At 45.8% G+C, this 17,970-nt stretch overlaps 1 protein-coding gene across 1 annotated transcript in view; it reads left to right on the top strand.

Annotated features, from left to right (window-relative positions):
• Window positions 1-17,970, top strand: part of fras1 (Fraser extracellular matrix complex subunit 1) — a 642,015-nt gene that overhangs the window by 566,730 nt on the left and 57,315 nt on the right. Inside the window, exons 53-55 of the mRNA XM_069926766.1 lie at window positions 3,054-3,214; window positions 7,481-7,628; window positions 9,259-9,464. Coding sequence (XP_069782867.1) covers window positions 3,054-3,214; window positions 7,481-7,628; window positions 9,259-9,464 — 515 coding nt within the window. The remainder of the gene's footprint in view (window positions 1-3,053; window positions 3,215-7,480; window positions 7,629-9,258; window positions 9,465-17,970) is intronic.

The following is a 17,970-nucleotide window of genomic DNA, read 5'->3' as shown; positions in this document are numbered from 1 at the left end:
TCTTTGTATTCCAGATGCTGAAACCCAAGCAACATTTTTGTAAATCTTCTCTGCACTCTCTCTATCTTGTTAATATCCTTCCTATAAATCAGTGACCAGAACTGCACACAGTACTCTAAATTTGGCCTCACCAATGCCTTGTACAGTTTCATCATTACTTCCCAACTCCGATATTCCATGCACTGATTTATATAGGCAAGCATACTAAAGGCCTTCTTCACCACCCTATCCACATGCGCTCCTTCCTTCAGGGAACAATGCACTGTTATTCCTAGATCTTTCTGCTGCACATATGTCTTGCTTTGATTATTCTTTCCAAAATGAAGCACCTCACACTTATCAGCATTAAACTCCATCTGCCATCTTTCTGCCCACTCCTCGAAGCAGTTTAAATCCCTCTGCAATCTTTGAAAACCCTCTTCATCATCCACAATTCCTCCTATTTTAGTATCATCTGCATATTTACTAATCCAATTTACCACCCCATTCTCCAGATCATTAATTTATATGACAAACAGCAACGGTCCCAATACCAAACCCTGAGGTACACCGCTTGTCACCAGCCTCCATCCTGACAAACAATTATCTACTACTACTACTCTCTGGCACCTTCCTTCCAGCCACTGTTGAATCCATTTGACTATCTCCAAATTAATACCCAAGGACTTAGCCTTCCTAACTAATCTCCCATGCGCTACCTTATCGAAGGCCTTACTGAAGTCCATCTGGACAACATCCACTGCTCTACCCTCATCAACATTCCTAGTCACCTCAAAAAATTCAGCAAGATTGGTCAAACACCACCTTCCACGCACAAATCCGTGTTGAGTGTCCCTGATCAGACCCTGTCCCTTGTATATACTATCTCTAAGAATGATTTCCATCAATTTACCTACCACAGACGTCAAACTTACAGGCCGATAATTGCTCGGCTTGCTCCTCGAACCCTTTTTAAACAAAGGAATCACATGCACAACACGCCAATCTCCGGCACTATACCCGTCTCTAATGACATTTGTAAAATCACTGCCAGAGCCTCCGCTATTTCCTCACTAACTTCTCTCAAGGTCCTGGGGAAAATCTTGTCAGGACCTGGAGACTTATCCACCTTTATATGTTTCAAAAGCTCCAGTAGTACCTCTTTCTTAAACACTATAGTCTCCTTATATTACCCCCTTTGCTTCCTTTACCCTGTACAGTTCAATATCCTTCTCCTCAGTAAATACTGAGGAAAAGAAATTGTTCAAGACCTCCGCCATCTCTTTTGGCTCCACACATATTTGTCCTTTCTGATTCTCTACTGGACCAAGTTTTATCTCTCACTTTCCTTTTGCTATTTACATATTTGTAGAAACCCTTTGGATTTATTTTTACCCTGCTTGCTATAGCCACCTCATACCTTCTTTTAACTTTTCTAATTTCTTTCTTAAGATTCTTTTTACATTCAGTATAGTACCCAAACATCTCCTTTTTTTCCCTGTTTCTTATATTTATTGTAGAACTCCCCCTCTTTTTTCGAACCAAGTTTCCAATATCCCTTGAGAACCATGGCTCTCTCAAACTTTTGACCTTACCTTTCAACCTAACAGGTATATAAAGATTTTGTAATCTTAAAATCTCTCCTTGAAAAGACCTCCATTTCTCTATTACATCCTTCCCAGAAAACAAATTGTCCCAGTCCTCCCCTTGTAAATCCTTTCGCATCACCTCAAACCTAGCTTTTCCCCACTCAAATGACAGAAGAAGAAGACGAAATGAACTGACCCAGTGTGTATAAGTAGATGACACAATTTTCTTGTTTATTTTCATTGTGTGAGGACATTGTTTAATGGGTTTAATGTATCATATATGTTGAACGTTGAGTGGGTGGGGAGGGGGGAAAAGGGGAGAAAATGACACTGTATATTCAAGAGGGAAATGTTTGTGTGTATTTTGGTCAGTATGGTTCATCGTGTGAAAAAAAAAAAATTTTTTTAAAAGTCTCAACTCTGGGCCCAGACCTATCCTTTTCCATAATTATCTTGAAGCTAATGGTACTATGACCACTGGACCCGAAGTGCTCCCCCACACATACCTCTGTCACCTGACCCATCTCATTCCCCAACAGTAAATCCAACACATCTCCCTCTCTTGTTGGTACCTCCACATATTGATGTACAAAGCTATCCTGCACACATTTTACAAACTCCAACCCATTCAGCCCTTTCACGGAATAGGTTTTCCAATCAATATTTGGAAAGTTGTAAAAGAAAAATACAGTGTACAAATGATATTCTTTGTGATGAGATTACCTGCATTAAGCGCGGTCACTTGTGGCACTGGCATCTGTGGAGCTTATGCACACTCTCAAAAGCCCTCTAAACGTAAAAAGTTAGAGTGTCCAGATTCTCAGATGGTCAGGATTTCTGGCATCCAGAGTTTTATACTTTTACTGTACAACCCCCGGTATGTTTTGAAGGGTGGGAGGAATCTGGAGTACCCAGAGGAAACCCACGGAGACATAGGGAGAATGTACAAACCCTTTACAGACAATCAGACAATGGGATATTCGAAACCACTCCCCTCCCCGGTCGCTGGCGCTGTAACAGCATTGCATTAACTATCCCGCCCTATTGCCTTGCTTATTTTGCAATTTTGGTTTTGGAGTGGAGAATATTGAACAAGTAATTGAGAGGGATCTCCACCATCCTTATTGATGGTTTAAGGAAACGAAATTATAGTATGCAATAAAATGCAATTGAGCACTACAATGCCAGCAACCCAGGTTCAAAGCCACCACTGTCTGTACAGCGTTGGTACGTTCTCCCCGTGTCCGCGTGGGCTTTCCCTATGGGCGCCGGTTTCTCCCCAGCCTACAAATGTATGGGGGTGGTAAGTCAATCGGGTGTAAGTGGGTGGCAGGGGCTCGTGGGCCAAAACGGACTATTACTGTACTGCATGTCTAAATTTTTAAAATATATATCTAAAAATCTTTTAAAAAATATAAAGTACAAGAGTTATGATTACTCAGCAGGTTGCTAGATTTTGTAACAGTGAGATGCATTTAATCTTAGGTTCCATTGCAATACCGATCATCAGACACGGCACTGATTTGTCCACCCCCACCTCAGTGTGGTGCGCAACCCGCCCTTCAGACCCTCCATCTGCCACTCCAGGCATCGACTATATCCCCAGTTCTAAGAGGCTTGACTTTGCACCTGGCAAAACAGAAGCGGTAAGTTATCCTGTGCCGGAGTATCACCATGAGCAGAGAATGACATGCGGTGATAATGTACGTGAAGTGGCACACTGCGATTGAGGTAAAAGCATGGAAACCCTGGAGGTACTCAGCAGTTCTCATAATGACCACAGGAGGTAAAGATATATAACTGACATTTTGGGCTGGAGAAATTTTGGTTAAATCTGAGTTCCTCCAGTACCCCTGTTTTTACTGGAATAAATGCAAAAGCACGACAACAAAATAGTTTTATGCCTGTAACTTTTACTCGCTTTCCATTCACAGTCTTGGAAAGGCCACAAGCATTTAAAGTTTTAAAACTTTTTAAAATTTGGACACAGCAGTTAGGCCCACGTGCCTGTGCCACCCAGCTTACATTTCAAACGGAGGGAGGAAACCATAGCCCCTGGAGGAAGCCTGCATGGACACGGGGGGAGAATGTACCAACTCCTTAGAGACAGCACAGGATTTGAAACCTGGTCCCAATCACTGGCACAGCAATGATGTGGCATTAACCGCTACGCCAACCGCGCCGGCGAAAATAGATTGTGACAAAGTTAGATGGGTGACATTTTTTTTAGTCCACCTCTAAATTGATGATTAGTGGTTGGCGTTAATGGTTACAAAATCTAGAGGCAATAGAGACCCAAACTTAACATATTGCCAAAGTTTCTCTGACACTGTGCATTTTTACAATTTTTGTGGAGTATGCAGATGGCACTAGGCAATTTTGGTGCACACGAGAAAAGGGCTTTGAAACCTGGTTAGTTTACAGGGAGAAAGAGTTCTGTCATCAACCCCTTTTAGAAGAGACCGACGACGGAAGTTTAGGAAGTCTGATATGTGGGCCACAGACGGTTAGATGCCCCACTCTGACACTAAAAGGGAAGTGGACACAGAAAATGCAAAGGAAGGATGAGTTAAAAATATTTGTAAGTCATCCAAAGTCTTCAGCTGTGTGGAATTAGCAGAATCCTGTCTCTTTACATTGAGATAGATGGAGAAGAATCTGGGGTGCTGCCGTGCTCTCTGCCTTCTCTGCTAAGGCCTTAGACTACTTACTGCACTGGCCCCACTCCCAAGATTGACTGACAGGTGTTGGCTGAAGGCAAGCTTGTGTGGAGCCTTTTATTCTGCCAAAGCTGTGAGAGCTTTTTAGTGTTCTTTTTTTAAATGTCCCTGATATTTGGAGACATTTAGAAACTGTTCCAAGTGATGGAAGCCACAGAAAGGAATAACATTTCTTACACCATTTCTACTCCATCTTGTAGCTCCCCATTCTTCAGGCCAATTAGTGGAGTCTCCAATTCAACACCACGCTTCATTGAGAGGAAGGGTAGATTTCTCGGGAATGGCAACCAAGGGTTCCTGACTTTGCTCTGCACATGAATTTTAGTGAGAACTGAATGGCAAATATTTCAGCATTGGTCACTCAGTAATCCTTGGTTCAGTGCAGGGACTTACAAGCACTCTTCCCTCTAAGTCAGGGGTTCTCAACCTTTTTCTTTCCACTCACATACCCCTTTAACTAATCCCTATGCCATCGGTGCTCTGTGATTAGTAAGGGATTGCTTAAGGTGGTATGTGAGTGGGATGGGAAGGTTGAGAACCACTGCTCTTGACCCAATTGTTACTAAAATATTTGGCTTGAGAAAAATTGTCATTGTCCTTTGGAGCTATGAAACCATCCACATAACGAGTCAATGAGGCACAATTTAAAACAGTGATTTTCGAACCTTTTTCTTTCCACCCACATCCCACCTTAAGCAACCCCTTACTAATCAAAGAGCACCTATGGCAGAGGGGTTACTTAAAGTGAGATGTGAGTGGGAAGAACAAGGTTGAGGACGTCTACTCTAAGCTGTGTGCTTGTGCATGTGCACACTCATTGTGCAACCAGTGCACAAAGGAAATGAATGTGCACACAAAAGGTTAGTTACCTAAAATAATGCAGTACAGTAATTAGTATTGCATCATAAGAAATATTTAATGATGTTCAAAGTATAGAATAAAGCCTTAACTAAATACATTACTTTGGGAGAATGCAATCATACTTGCATTTTATTATGGAGTTTTATTTGCCATGAGAGATCGGCTGTGCCAAAATTATCGTGAAACAAGTTTACATTTGCAAAAGCATTCAGTGCGTACATACTTTTATCACAGGAAAAGAATTTGCACAACATAAGAATTTTTGTGCACACTGATGACTAAAAAAGGGAGGGAACATTGCTCCCAAGCCCAGGATTCCCTATGTGGTTTCGTTCAGATCAGACAGTCTTCGCTGACGGGATTCAGGTTTCTTCATCTTTGAGCTGCACGTGGTTCCAAATAAGAAACTTTTAAGTTTTGTCAATCATTTCAAAGCGCAGCAAATCAGATCGTTGGGAACGTTGGAAAGTGCAGATTTGCCTTCTGACATTGCTGTAGCTGTCATCGGTATTCACTAGGGAAAAAAATGTTGAACCAGTTGAAGTAAAGAAAAATAGTGGGGAGGTCATGAAGCATATAAGGATAACCGAGGAGGTAGTGATGGCTGTGTTAAAAAAGATAAAGGTGGATAAATCTCCCGGACCGGACAAAATATTCCCTAGGACACTCGGGGAGGCTAGTGGACAGTTAGTGGGGCCATTAACAGAGATATTTAGGATGTCACTGGCCACGGGGGTGGTGCCAAAGGATTGGAGGGTGGCGCATGTGGTTCCTCTGTTTAAGAAAGGGTCCAAATGCAAACCTGGGAATTATAGGCCTGTAAGTCTGACGTCTGTGGTGGGCAAGTTGATGGAAAGTGTTCTGAGGGATGCTATTTACAAATTTTTGGAGGTACAGGGATTGATAGGGAGTAATCAGCATGGTTTTGTCAGGGGTAGATCATGCTTGACAAACCTGATTGAGTTCTTTGAGGGGGTTACAAAAAAGGTTGATGAAGAGAAAGCTATTTGGACTTTAGTAAAGCTTTTGACAAAGTTCCCCACAGGAGGTTAGGAAAAAAGGTGGAGGCATTAGGTATAAATAAAGAGGTAGTGAAATGGATTCAGCAGTGGTTGGATGGGAGGTGTCAGAGAGTAGTGATAGAAAATTGTTTGTCCAATTGGAGGCCGGTGACTAGTGGAGTTCCTCAGGGTTCGGTCCTGGGTCCACTATTATTTGTTATATATATTAACGATCTGGATGTAGGGATGGAGAATTGGATAAGCAAGTTTGCGGATGACACAAAGATTGGTGGTCTTGTGGACAGTGAGGTAGATTACCGTAGATTAAAAGGTGATTTAGGAAGGCTTGAGGTGTGGGCTGAGAAATGGCTGATGGAATTTAATACAGATAAATGTGAGGTGCTACATTTTGGAAAGGCAAATTTAAATAGGTCATATACATTGAATGGTAGACAATTGAAGAGTGCAGAGCAACAAAGGGATTTAGGAGTTATGGTAAATAGTACCTTCAAGGCTGATACTCAGGTAGATGGTGAGGTGAAGAAGGCATTTGGAATGTTGGCCTTCATAAATCGGAGTATTGAATTCAAGAGTAGGAAGGTTATGATGAAATTGTACAAGGCATTGGTGAGGCCAAATTTGGAGTACTGTGTACAGTTTTGGTCACCAAATTATAGGAAAGATATAAACAAAATAGAGAGAGTGCAGAGAAGGTTCACGAGAATGTTGACAGGATTTCAGGGTCTGAGTTACAGGGAAAGGTTGTGCAGACTGGGGCTTTTTTCTCTGGAGCGTAGAAGATTGAGAGGGGACTTGATAGAGGTGTTTAAGATTTTAAAAGGGACAGACAGAGTAAATGTGGATAGGCTTTTTCAATTAAGAGTGGGGGAGATTCAAACTAGAGGACATGGTTTAAGATTGAAGGGGGAAAATTATAAGGGGAACATAAGGGGAAACTTCTTTGCACAGAGGGTCGTGGGGATGTGGAATGAGCTTCCGGCAGTCGTGGTCGAGGCGGGATCATTGGTTACATTTAAGGAAAGACTGGATTGTTACATGGATAGGAGGGGACTAGAGGGGTATGGACCGGGTGCTGGTCAGTGGGACTAGGAGGGTGGGGATTTGCTACGACATGGACTAGTAGGGCCGAACTGGCCTGTTCTGTGCTGTAAGTGGTTATATGGTTATATCAAAAAGGACTTGAGAGGGAAGGGGGAAAACAAAATCATTGCTAATATCCCAGACAGAGCCTTCCATCTGCTCACCTCCATTCATTTCAATTAGCCATCAGGTGGTCATCATTCCCACTCTTCCTTTTTTTTCCTCACAGACTTGCACTTTAATTGTTTTGGATGACGTTCAGAACCCGATCATTGAAGGGAACGAAACTTTCATTGTATTCCTGAGCTCAGCACAAGGAGCAGAGCTGACCAAACCGTACCAAGCCATTGTTGCTATCAATGACAACTATCAGGACGGTAGGCTTTGGTCGTGACTGTTTTAGCAGAATGATTCGGTGAATCGAGTTAATACGCTTTGTACAGGGTGGTTAGAAAATCATTTGCGTTAAAATGGTTGTGAGTTGTTAATGCCCTTATTTTAATTGCCCTGAGCTTATGTTCTACTGGAATGCTTCATTATTAATGCCGTTGCAGAAATGGTCACGCTGAGTGAAAGGAGCATTGCAATTGGGAATCCCTTGCATCGCCAGTAAATGTGCTGTGACGTATATTGTACTTCTATTAAACTTATCCTTAAATATTTCATTACAAGATATTTTATGCTATGAATTAAGATTGCAATATCAGGTTTGTTAAGGGAAAAGTCCTGAATCTATATAGCCTGTACTAATTTTACTACATTTGGAAGTTTCCATAAACTAACAAAATGAAAGAAAGAAACTGGGCTTTTATTTATGCAGTCATTTGCTTTATTTTCTTTCACTTGCTTTCTCTGGCTCAGTCACATGTGTTTCTTCAGGATGGGAAACAAGAAGACTTCCTCGGATTTTAATGACCCCATACAGGAGAGAGTTAACTTTGTCCACATAGGTTTTTAGAAAGCAAAAGTCTGAATGTGTTGTGGCAGTCCAAGATAAAAGATTCCCTTCTCTCAGGCCATATAAACCTGATTTATGGCTGGTATGCCATAATAAGGCAAAGAACATATCAGAATCAGGATTTATTGTCATGAACAAGTCATGAAATTCGATGTTTTGCAGCAAAATCACAGTGGAAACGTTCAAATTATAACAATCTTACAATGTTACTATAAAAAAATTGAAAACAAGAATAGTGCATGAAAGGTAAGGCAGTGTCTTTGGTTCATTGATTATTCAGGAATCTGATGGCAGAAGCTGTCCTTGTGCCGCTGAGTGCTCATCTTTAGGCTCCTGTACCTTTTTCCCAATGGTAGCAGAGTGAAGAGGGCATGCCCTGGGTGGTGGGAGGTCTTTGAGGATAGAGGGTGAGGGTACTTTTTTAAGACACCGCCTCATGTAGATGTGCCTCACTGGAGTGGTCTGGTGCCTGCGATGTCGCAGGTCGAGTTAACAACACTCTGGAGTTCGTTCTTGTCCTGAAAGTTGGCACCTCCATACCAGGCAGTGATGCAACCAGCCAGAATGCTCTCCACGGTCCACCTGTAGAAGTTTAACAGAGTCTTCGGTGACATACCGAATCTCCCCAGACATCTCACAGAGTGTAGCCGCATATTAAAATAGATAGAACTTTAGAGCGCTCTACAAGCAATGTTGAGCCCATCTATATAAACCTACTCCACAACAATCTAATCCTTCACTAACTCACACCCGTAACCCTCTACTTTTCAATCAAAATTAAGTGGTAAAAGGCCGACAATGAAAATAGAAATGCTGAAACAGCGGCCGATTAGTGAGTAGAAATGTTCGTATTTCAGATGTGGAAAGGACTATTCTACCAGGTAAAAATTGTTTTGGTATTTGATGCTCTGAATTTTATGATTCCAACTGGGATATATAAAATGTGCCTTCCAAACTGTGGATGGGGTTGGTCTTGACAGTCTAAAAGAGAATGAACTTGCTGCTCCAATAATCAGAAGGAAATGCTGAAACTGTTCTGGGTTTTTCAGTGCCAAGCATGCAGTTTGGTATGGATGTCTACCGCGTGACGGAAAAAGAAGGTGAACTTCACGTTCCCGTAATCCGGACTGGTGATCTCAGCTATGAGTCCTCCGTAAGATGTTATACACAGCAGCTGACTGCAGCCTTGATGGAAGATTTTGAAGAAAGGAGAAATTCGGATGAGTCGCGCATCACATTCCAGAAAGGGGAAAAGGTAAACCTCACTTGAACATGCCTTGCTGCTACAGGTAAAACCCCTGATATCCGGTGCCTATGGGCATTGATAAATAAATGAATTTGCCGGTTGCTTGACATTGCGTGTTGCATGATGAGCGAACTAAACGCTGAGGGAGGGGGCAGGGGTACCAATTTTAAACTTCCATATTTTTTACCTGTTCATTTTCCGCAATTTCTTTTTGGCCGGTTGCTTGAATTACTACAGAAAATGAGGATTTTGCTGTATTTCATTCAACTCAGAGAGAAATGCAGACGTTGTATTATTGATACATTATCCATTCGTGGAATTGGACATCATTGGCAAGGAACTGCAAAACACGATTGACCTTGGGAAGGGGGCTCCTTGAACTGCTACACGTGGTGGATGCACTATCACAAAACTATCGGGAAGGGAGGGAAGGTTCCAGGATTTTGACCTAGTCTCCATGATAAACTACTGGGTAGATATCCAAGATGGGATGGCCTGTGACAGGGAGGGAACCTGTAAATGGAGCCAGAAGGAGCATGGTGCATTGCTGACTCTACAGTTTCTAATCAGTCTCTACCTCATGATTCTGGGTGAGATCAGCGCAGGCCCAGCAGAAAGGCCTTTGATAATTAATTGACAAATCTGGTGGAATGTTGCCATGCCGAGAAGGAAAGGAAGCATTTTCATTGTGCTTAAGGAATCTATATTTTCTTTTGTACTGCAACAATATAACATGTTAGTGCGGCCTGGTTGGTGTAGCAGTTAGTGCAACGCCCTTACAGTTCCAGCGATCGGGACCGGGGTTCAAATCCCGCACTGTCTGCATAGAGTTCTCCACGTGTCTGCATGGGTTTTCCCCAGGGGCTCTGGTTTCCTCCCACCATTCAAAACATACCGGGGCTGTAGGTATATTGGGTGGCGCAGACTCGTGGGCCGAAATGGCCTGTTACCATGCTGAATGCCTTTTTTTTTGGAAAAAAAAGATAATGGCGCTTTTAAAATAAAATTGTGCTCGGTTTTGCAGGAGTTGCAATTTGATCATTCTGTGAAAGGAAAGGCAAGTTTTCAAGTTGTGACACACCAGACCAGCCATTCTCAACAGGGACCGTATGATCCCTCTCCCCACCCGAACCATCCTGGGGGCCATAGGATATTTAAGGGTGGCCACAGACTGAAATCATATAATTTTTTAAATGATTTTTTTTATGTAGTCGGTGGGAAAGAAGTGCGGAAGAAACTTGCCTGCTTCACGGGGAAGGGGGTTGCCCATAAACTCTGAGCAGAGTCCCTCAGGGGGCCATCACCAAAATAAAGCGTTTGACAATAGCAGCTCTGGACCTCAGTAAATTGAATAGGAACTCTGCTGTGATTCCTGCTTTGGAGACGGCACTGATGGTCCATAAATGAACATCCAGGAGAATGCCTACTTCCACCCCCCTCCCCATGCCCCCGAAACTGACAACTAGCTGAGACTGGGGAAAAAAAAGTGGGCAGCTCTAAAACTAACTACATTATCCTGAAAGTTACACAGAACATATTTATTGAAAAAAATATTTAAATAAAAACACCTTCATGGCAATTTATTAAGCAAATATCAAATCAATAAATTTAAATCATTACACACATATTATCACAGTGAAATATCCTTAATTCCCTGGTGATTCTTATTTCACCGTGCACTGGAAACAAGCTCCAGCACGCCTGTAGAGTTTAGAGTTGCAGAATCCTTCGCCTCAGACATCAATACAATATATTATCTACTGAAAATCAATCAGGCTTAAAAATGCTTATCCCACAAAACATCGAAATATTGGAAAATCGCTTTAAAAGAATGCAGGGATAAAGTGGTAAACTCAGGTCTCATAAAGCTGTGAAATTATTCTAATGTGACCAGCAGTGGAATTGCTTTTACATGCAATAGCTTTTGTCCAATAAATTGCCCTCAAATTTCAAAATTGGGAAAAAGTACCTTTAAAACGTGCTTAAGGAAGCTTCCTTCGGATGTTGCCTCAGAGTTTCTAGCTGCTGCGTCTTTGCCACAAGCACCTCTGTCCGAAGCAGCAATGATCTTGCAGTGAAAAAGGCTGCCACAGAGGTGGGGCAGCAGACAGCGATGGTCCAATGCTAGGAGTGGCCCTGATGGAGATTGAAAACTGGGCTGAGCGGTGCACCAACAGCAATCTTGACCCCATTGTCAAAAAACCAAGGAGCTGATTGTTGACTTCAGGAAGGGAAAACCAGAGGTATACGATCTAGTGCTCATTGGGAGATCAGAAGTGGAGAGGGTGAGCAAATTTAAGTTCTTGGGAGAGGATCTTTCCCTGAATCCCACACACTCTACATCCTCAGGAGTTTGCGGAGGTTTGGTATGACACCAGAAACCCCGGCAAATTTCTACAGAGGTGTGGTGGAAAGTGTGCTGACCGGCTGCATCATGGTCTGGTGCAGGGACTCTGGAGAACTGTTGAAGGTAGAGCGACTGAAATATATGCTTTCCACACCAAGCAAGTAAACCAGTGGCTGTCGTTTATTCAAGCCACGCGCATTCCTTTTTAGGGGAGACGTCATAACGCTGCTGTGAGGCCCGGCCATTCCCCTGGCAACGTGATCCTGCAGCCTGGAACTTCTGCATGGTGGGGGGAAAGCCCCTATGCCCTGCCATGCTGGCTATTCGCTACGGCGATTTGACCTGTCATGTGTGGGATTGACCTGGCCCGCTACACCCCCCCCCAGAATCACAGTCTCTTTCAGTGAGGTTTGGGAGATTGTCTTTGGGCAGGTGCCCCCAGTGCCATAGTGTAGGGGCAAGGAAAGTCTCTGAAACAGTCCAAGTGGGCTTTCTTGAGGCAGTCAACTGTAAACATGCCATACTTGCCTCTAATGTCTAGAGCACACATGTCAAACTCTGGCCCGTGGGCAATATAATTATATTTGGCCCGCAAGATCATTTCAAAAATGTATTAAAGGTGGCCCGCCCTGCAGCGAGAGCCGATGCTGTTTTTTGGTAATGTCACCCCCACCATCCTCCCCCTTCATTGCACATCCTTCCCCATTGTAACACGAGAAATTGTAACACGAGAAGTCTGTCGATGTCATCAGCCGGCAAGCCAGTTGGAAGGCTCCCCGCACAACCAGTCACTTCTCCCTCCTGTCGAGCGGTGCGGCGGATTGGCGAGCGCCTGTGATTTCCTGTCGGCGCGACGGGGCATGGCAGGCTGCGCATGACCCCCGGGCAGCGCTTGCACCCGCGCGGACCCCAGGGACGGCTGGTTTGGCCCTGCACGTGAAGAGAGAGATGGTGGCTGTCCGCAAAGGCTGATCGGCAGCGCGCTGGGCCTGAGTGGGTGGGTAAGCAGGGTTGGGCAGAGGGTGTAGGTGAGTAGTAATGGGCAGGGGAAGTTATGGTGGTGCGAGGGGAAGTTAGAGGGAGGGATGAGTAGAAGGAGGGGTGGATAGGGAAGAGGTAAAAGGGGAGGGGCAGGGCAAGTAGGGGAGGGGTGATTAGAGGGTGAGAGATGGGTAGAGGGAGGAACAGGTTGAGGGGAGAGGCAGTAGAGGGGCGTGTATAGGATGGGGTGGGTAGAGGCAGAGCGAGTGGAGTGAGGGGTGAGTAGAGGTTGGGTAAAGGACTGGTCAGGTAGAGGGATGGTGGGTCGAGGGTGAATAGAGGCCTAGGGCCTGAGGAGTGAGCAGGAAATGCTGAGTCCTGATGCAGGCCAAAATGGACACAGCCTGTGAATGCTGACTACATCTCCACAGGGACCAAATATGTTTCCCTCAGGTCAAGCAAAGGGTGAACTTGAGCTACCTACTCCTGACCTGTAACATTATCCTCCTAAAGTTATGTCCTAAAGTATAACATTACATATGTTGAAAGAAGAGAAAACATCCAGATGTTGTTGAAAATTTTCAATAAATATTTAGTTCGGCCCTCGACTTAGTCCAAGTTTTTAATTTTGGCCCTCCGTGAATTTGAGTTTGACATCCCTGGTCTAGAGTATATACAACCCCCTCCTTTCTCTGTACCTTGAAAGGCCCTTCATAAGGGCACTGCAGGGGGGTACCTGGTTTGCTCCACCTTACAAAGATAAAGTCCACAGTTTTGAGTTCTTGTGGAACGTGGCTGGTTGGCATCCCGTGGGTAGTGGTAGGATGTGGACATGGGTAGGTGGTGTGGTTCCTCAGCTGCTGTAGGACGTCCAGGGCATTTGTTGGTGGTTCCAAGGAGCCAAAATGGATATCGCCTGGGATGGAGAGTGGTGCACCATAGACCATTTCTGCCAAGGAGGTGGGGAGGCCGTCTTTAGGTGCTGTACAGATGCCCAGTAGGTAGAACCCATCGGTGTTCATCCATCCAGTTGGCCAAACAGCCATGATTCGAGGGCTGCTTTTAGGTGGCAGTGAAAGTGCTCTACCGGCCCATTGGATTGGGGGTGGTAGGCGGTTGTTTGATGTAGCTGGCTGCCACAGAATTTGGCCATGGTCATCCAGAGGGAGGAGGTAAACTGGTCTCCCCAATTTGAAGTTATGTGGGAAGGGACATCAAAACGGGTGGCCCTCTGTGAGGTAAAGGCCCACGCTCAGGTCTCCATGTCACAGGCCAGCATGGGCACTGCCCCTGGCTAGCGTGTAAAACGCTCGACAACGGTGAAAAGGTACCTCATCCCCTGGCTGATGGGAAGGGGCCCCACAATGTCCACGTGCATGGGGTTGAACCTGTCCACTGTGGGTGGGAAATGGTAGACTGGGGCTTGAGTTTGCACCATTGTATACAGGTTTTGCCCAAAGTGAAACTTTGTGCCGAAGCCAGTGCCATACAAACCTGTCGGAAATGAGGTGGACTGTTGACCAGATGGAAGGATGAGAGAGTACAATCACTTGATTGAATGCCTACCTTCTCCAGGTCGTGGGCAGGATTGGCCTGGGGTGGCCTGTAGACATATCGCACAGGAGTGTTGGGCCTCCTGCATCCAGCGTAAACTCCTCAATTTGTAGGCTGATGACGGCGGTGTGCTATGCCTATGTATTAGCATCTTCAGCCTGGTCCCTGGCGAGCTGAGCTGTGTCGATGCCAACCATCACCTCAGAGATATTTGGCCTTGACAGTGTGTCAGCTACCACATTGGACTTCCCCACTACGTGGCTCTGTTGTATATTTGGAGAAGTACGAAAGATGCCGTTGTTGCCTCGCCGACCAGGGGTCCGAGACTTTGCCCACTGCCTGCACCGGCGACTTGTGGTCCGTGTAGGCCATGAACACTCGACCTTCGAGAATGTACTGGAAATGGCATATGGCCAGATACATTGCACAATCAAATGACAGATGTACTTCAGCTCAGGTGGTCGGAGGTGTTTGCTGAAGAAAGCGAGTGGCCGCCACTCGTGATCCACCAACTGTTGCAGCACTGTGCCCACTGCACGGTCTAAGGCGTCGACAGGGGTGAGTCTGGATCCTGGTGTGCCAGGGTCGTGGCTTTGGAGAGTGCTGTTTGGATCTCCTCAAATGCCTGGAGTGCGTCCGCACACTAGCTGAGCTCCTTGTTACCTGCTCTAACGAGGTCGAAGAGAGGCCGCATCGTGGCTGCTGCTCCTGGAAAGAAGTGATGATCGAAATTCTCCATCCCAAGGAATTCCTGCAGGGTTTTGAGGGTTTTGGGGCCTGGGAAAGTTCCGAATGGCCTCGACCTCATCAGGCAAAGGTGTTGCTCCTGCGCTGGAGATGCGGTGACCAAGAAAGTAAATGGTGGACAGAACGAACTAACACTTGGACAGGTTGATGGTTCACCCGAAAGTCTGCAGCTGGGCAAACAAGCATTTTAAGTGTTCTTTGTGGTTCCTGGCATCTGGGCTAGCAATGAGGATGTCGTCCAGGTCCTTGAAAATCCCCTCCAAGTCTATTGCCACTACGTCCATGAGGCGCTGAAATGTTTGGCCCATGTTTTTTAGCCCGAATGGCATTCTCAGGAACTCAAAGAAGCCAAATGGGGTGATTATGGCTGTCTTTTGGACATCGTCCTGGTGCACTGGGATCCGATGGTAGCTCTTCACCAGATCGACTTTGGAAAAAATCTGGGCACCTTGGAGTCATGCAGCAAAGTCCTGTATGTGCAGGATGGGGTATCTGTCTGGCACCATTGCATAATTGAGCCTGCAGTAGTCTCCGCAGGGGCACCAACTGCCAGAGTTCTTTTGGACCATTTGTAGTGGTTAAGCCCATGGGCTGTTGGTCGATCCCCATTGTGACAAACTTGGCCTTGATTTGGAGAAGCTTATCTTGGGGCAATCTCCATGTTCGCACATACACAGGTGGTCCGGTGGTCTCAATGTGGTGTTGCACGCCATGTGCTGGTTCCGCATCATGGCAATTGGGGCCCAGTAGAGCGAAAAAATCGGTGAGCAGTGCAGTGTACTCGCTTTGTTCGAGAGAGTGGACTCCCAAAGGCCGGAAAGTGTGTTGGCACAGTGTGAGGGGGAAAACCTGGAAGGTGGTGGCATTAACCAGACAGCATCGGTTGAGGTCGACCAGGAATTCATTCACTCGGAGGAAATCCACTCTTAGGAGAGCCTGGTCTACTGAGGCGATGGTATAGACCCACCTGAAAATGGCGTTCCCAGTGTGGATGGCCTCGCAAAGTATCCCATAGGTGGGGATAGTTGAACTGTTGGGAGCTTGTAGGGGTAGGTCTCTGGCATTGTTCTTCCGCTCAAAGAACATGGGCAGATCTAGGCTGATTTCTGCGCCAGTGTCTATCAGGAATTCCCGGTGGGCCTTCTGGTTGCAAAGGTAAAGCAGGCCTTTTCTGGTGCCAACTGCCAGGCCCACTAACGGCAGCTAGCATGCTCGTTTCCCTGGTCTTGCTGCCTGAAAAGGTGCAGGGCGATACGTACCACCGGGCATTGCATCCCCACCGATGGTGGTAGTATCAGTACCCTGCTGTTTTGTCACCGCGATGTGGCTGGGCTGCTGCAATGGCCACCATGGGCACACATGATTGCTGTTGCTCCCCCTGCGCAAATGGGCCGCACGTGGATGGAGTCGGGTTGTGGAGTGTGGAAAAGCCCGTCTGATTTTTTCACCACAAGGTGCGGTTCAGCAAAGTCCTTGGAGATGGCGGTGGTAAAATGCACCGGCAACGTGGAAAAGAACAGGGCCTTAAACAAAGAAGAACTTTGTATGTCCATCTTCAAGGGCCACCAGCTCCTGCATCAGTTCTGAGGGGTAGCAATCACCTAGGCCCTGCATGTCAAGCACACAAACGGCCCGTTCGTGCCGACGAAGTTCAAATTACTCGAGTAAAAACCGTTTAAATATCGTGTATTTGCCATCCACGGGTGGGTTGTTGACCAACGGGGCAACTTTCCCTGCTGTGGGGGGGGGTCCAAGTTGTTGATCACATGCCAGAACTTCATGTCCTCGGCTGTTGTTCCTCGCAGGGCGAACTATGATTCTGCAAGTTGCAGTCAGCTGCGTGGCTGGATTGCCCAAAATGGCAGCAAGTAGACGCTTATGGTGTAAACTGTCGCGGGAGATGCATTGGTGGCAGCAGCTTGGGCTGTGGACAAGTCAGCAGGATTCAATAAATGCTGTCCGCACCAAGCAAGTAAACCAGTAACTGCCGTTTATTCAAACCATGCACGTTCCTTTATAGGGGAGGCGACAGGCTCATGGGAGTGATGTCATAACGCTGCTGTGAGGCCCGGCCATTCCCTTGGCAATGTGCTCCTGCAGCCTGGAACTTCTACGTTGTGGGGGGGGGGGGTGGGAAGCCCTGTGCCCTGCCGCGCTGGCTGTGCACTACGGCGATTCGGCCTGTCATGTGTGGGGTTGTCCCGGCCCACCACAACTCCAACACCCCTGAGCAGAAACCTCTGCAAAGATAGTGGACACAGCCTAGGAGATCATAGGGAAAACCCTCTCCACCATCAAGAACATCCATAGGGAATGCTGCCGTCGGAGGGCAGCAGCAATCATCAAGGATCCACAGCAGCCAGCACGTGTTCTGCTCTCACTACTGCCATCAGGGAAGAGGTATAGGAACCACAAGACTCTCACCATCTGGTTCAGGAACAGCTGCTACCCCTCAACCATCAAATTCAATCAGGAACTCGTTTAAGGACTTTACTGATTTTTTTTCCTCTCTGTTTTGCACAGTTTGTTTACATTCTTTAATTTTTAAAATGTTTATGTTGAGTACAGTTTTTTTGTTGCGTTACCAATAAGTAGTAATTCTGCCTGGCTTGAAAGAATCTCACAGGGTTTTATGTGATGTCATGTACAACAAATCTGAAATCTGATCCTCTGTGAGGCGCAGTCATCATTTCAGAGATACCGTAGCAATGTATCTCTGATGTATGTTGCCTCAGTAAGAACAGGATGTGTGAAATGTGCAAGTCTTTATAATCTCAGAAAATTAGACAACTCTAATTTGTGTCTCCTCACCTGCTTACCCACGTCTCTGCCCCTTGTTCTACTGGGAGTGATAAACACATAGGCCCGGCAGAGCTGAGCATTGAT

Source organism: Narcine bancroftii, chromosome 3 (assembly GCF_036971445.1).
Source record: "Narcine bancroftii isolate sNarBan1 chromosome 3, sNarBan1.hap1, whole genome shotgun sequence".
NCBI classification, from domain to species: Eukaryota; Metazoa; Chordata; class Chondrichthyes; order Torpediniformes; family Narcinidae; genus Narcine; species Narcine bancroftii.
The sequence above is the reverse complement of the archived record's forward strand: the minus strand, read 5'-3'. Positions and strand labels throughout refer to the sequence as shown.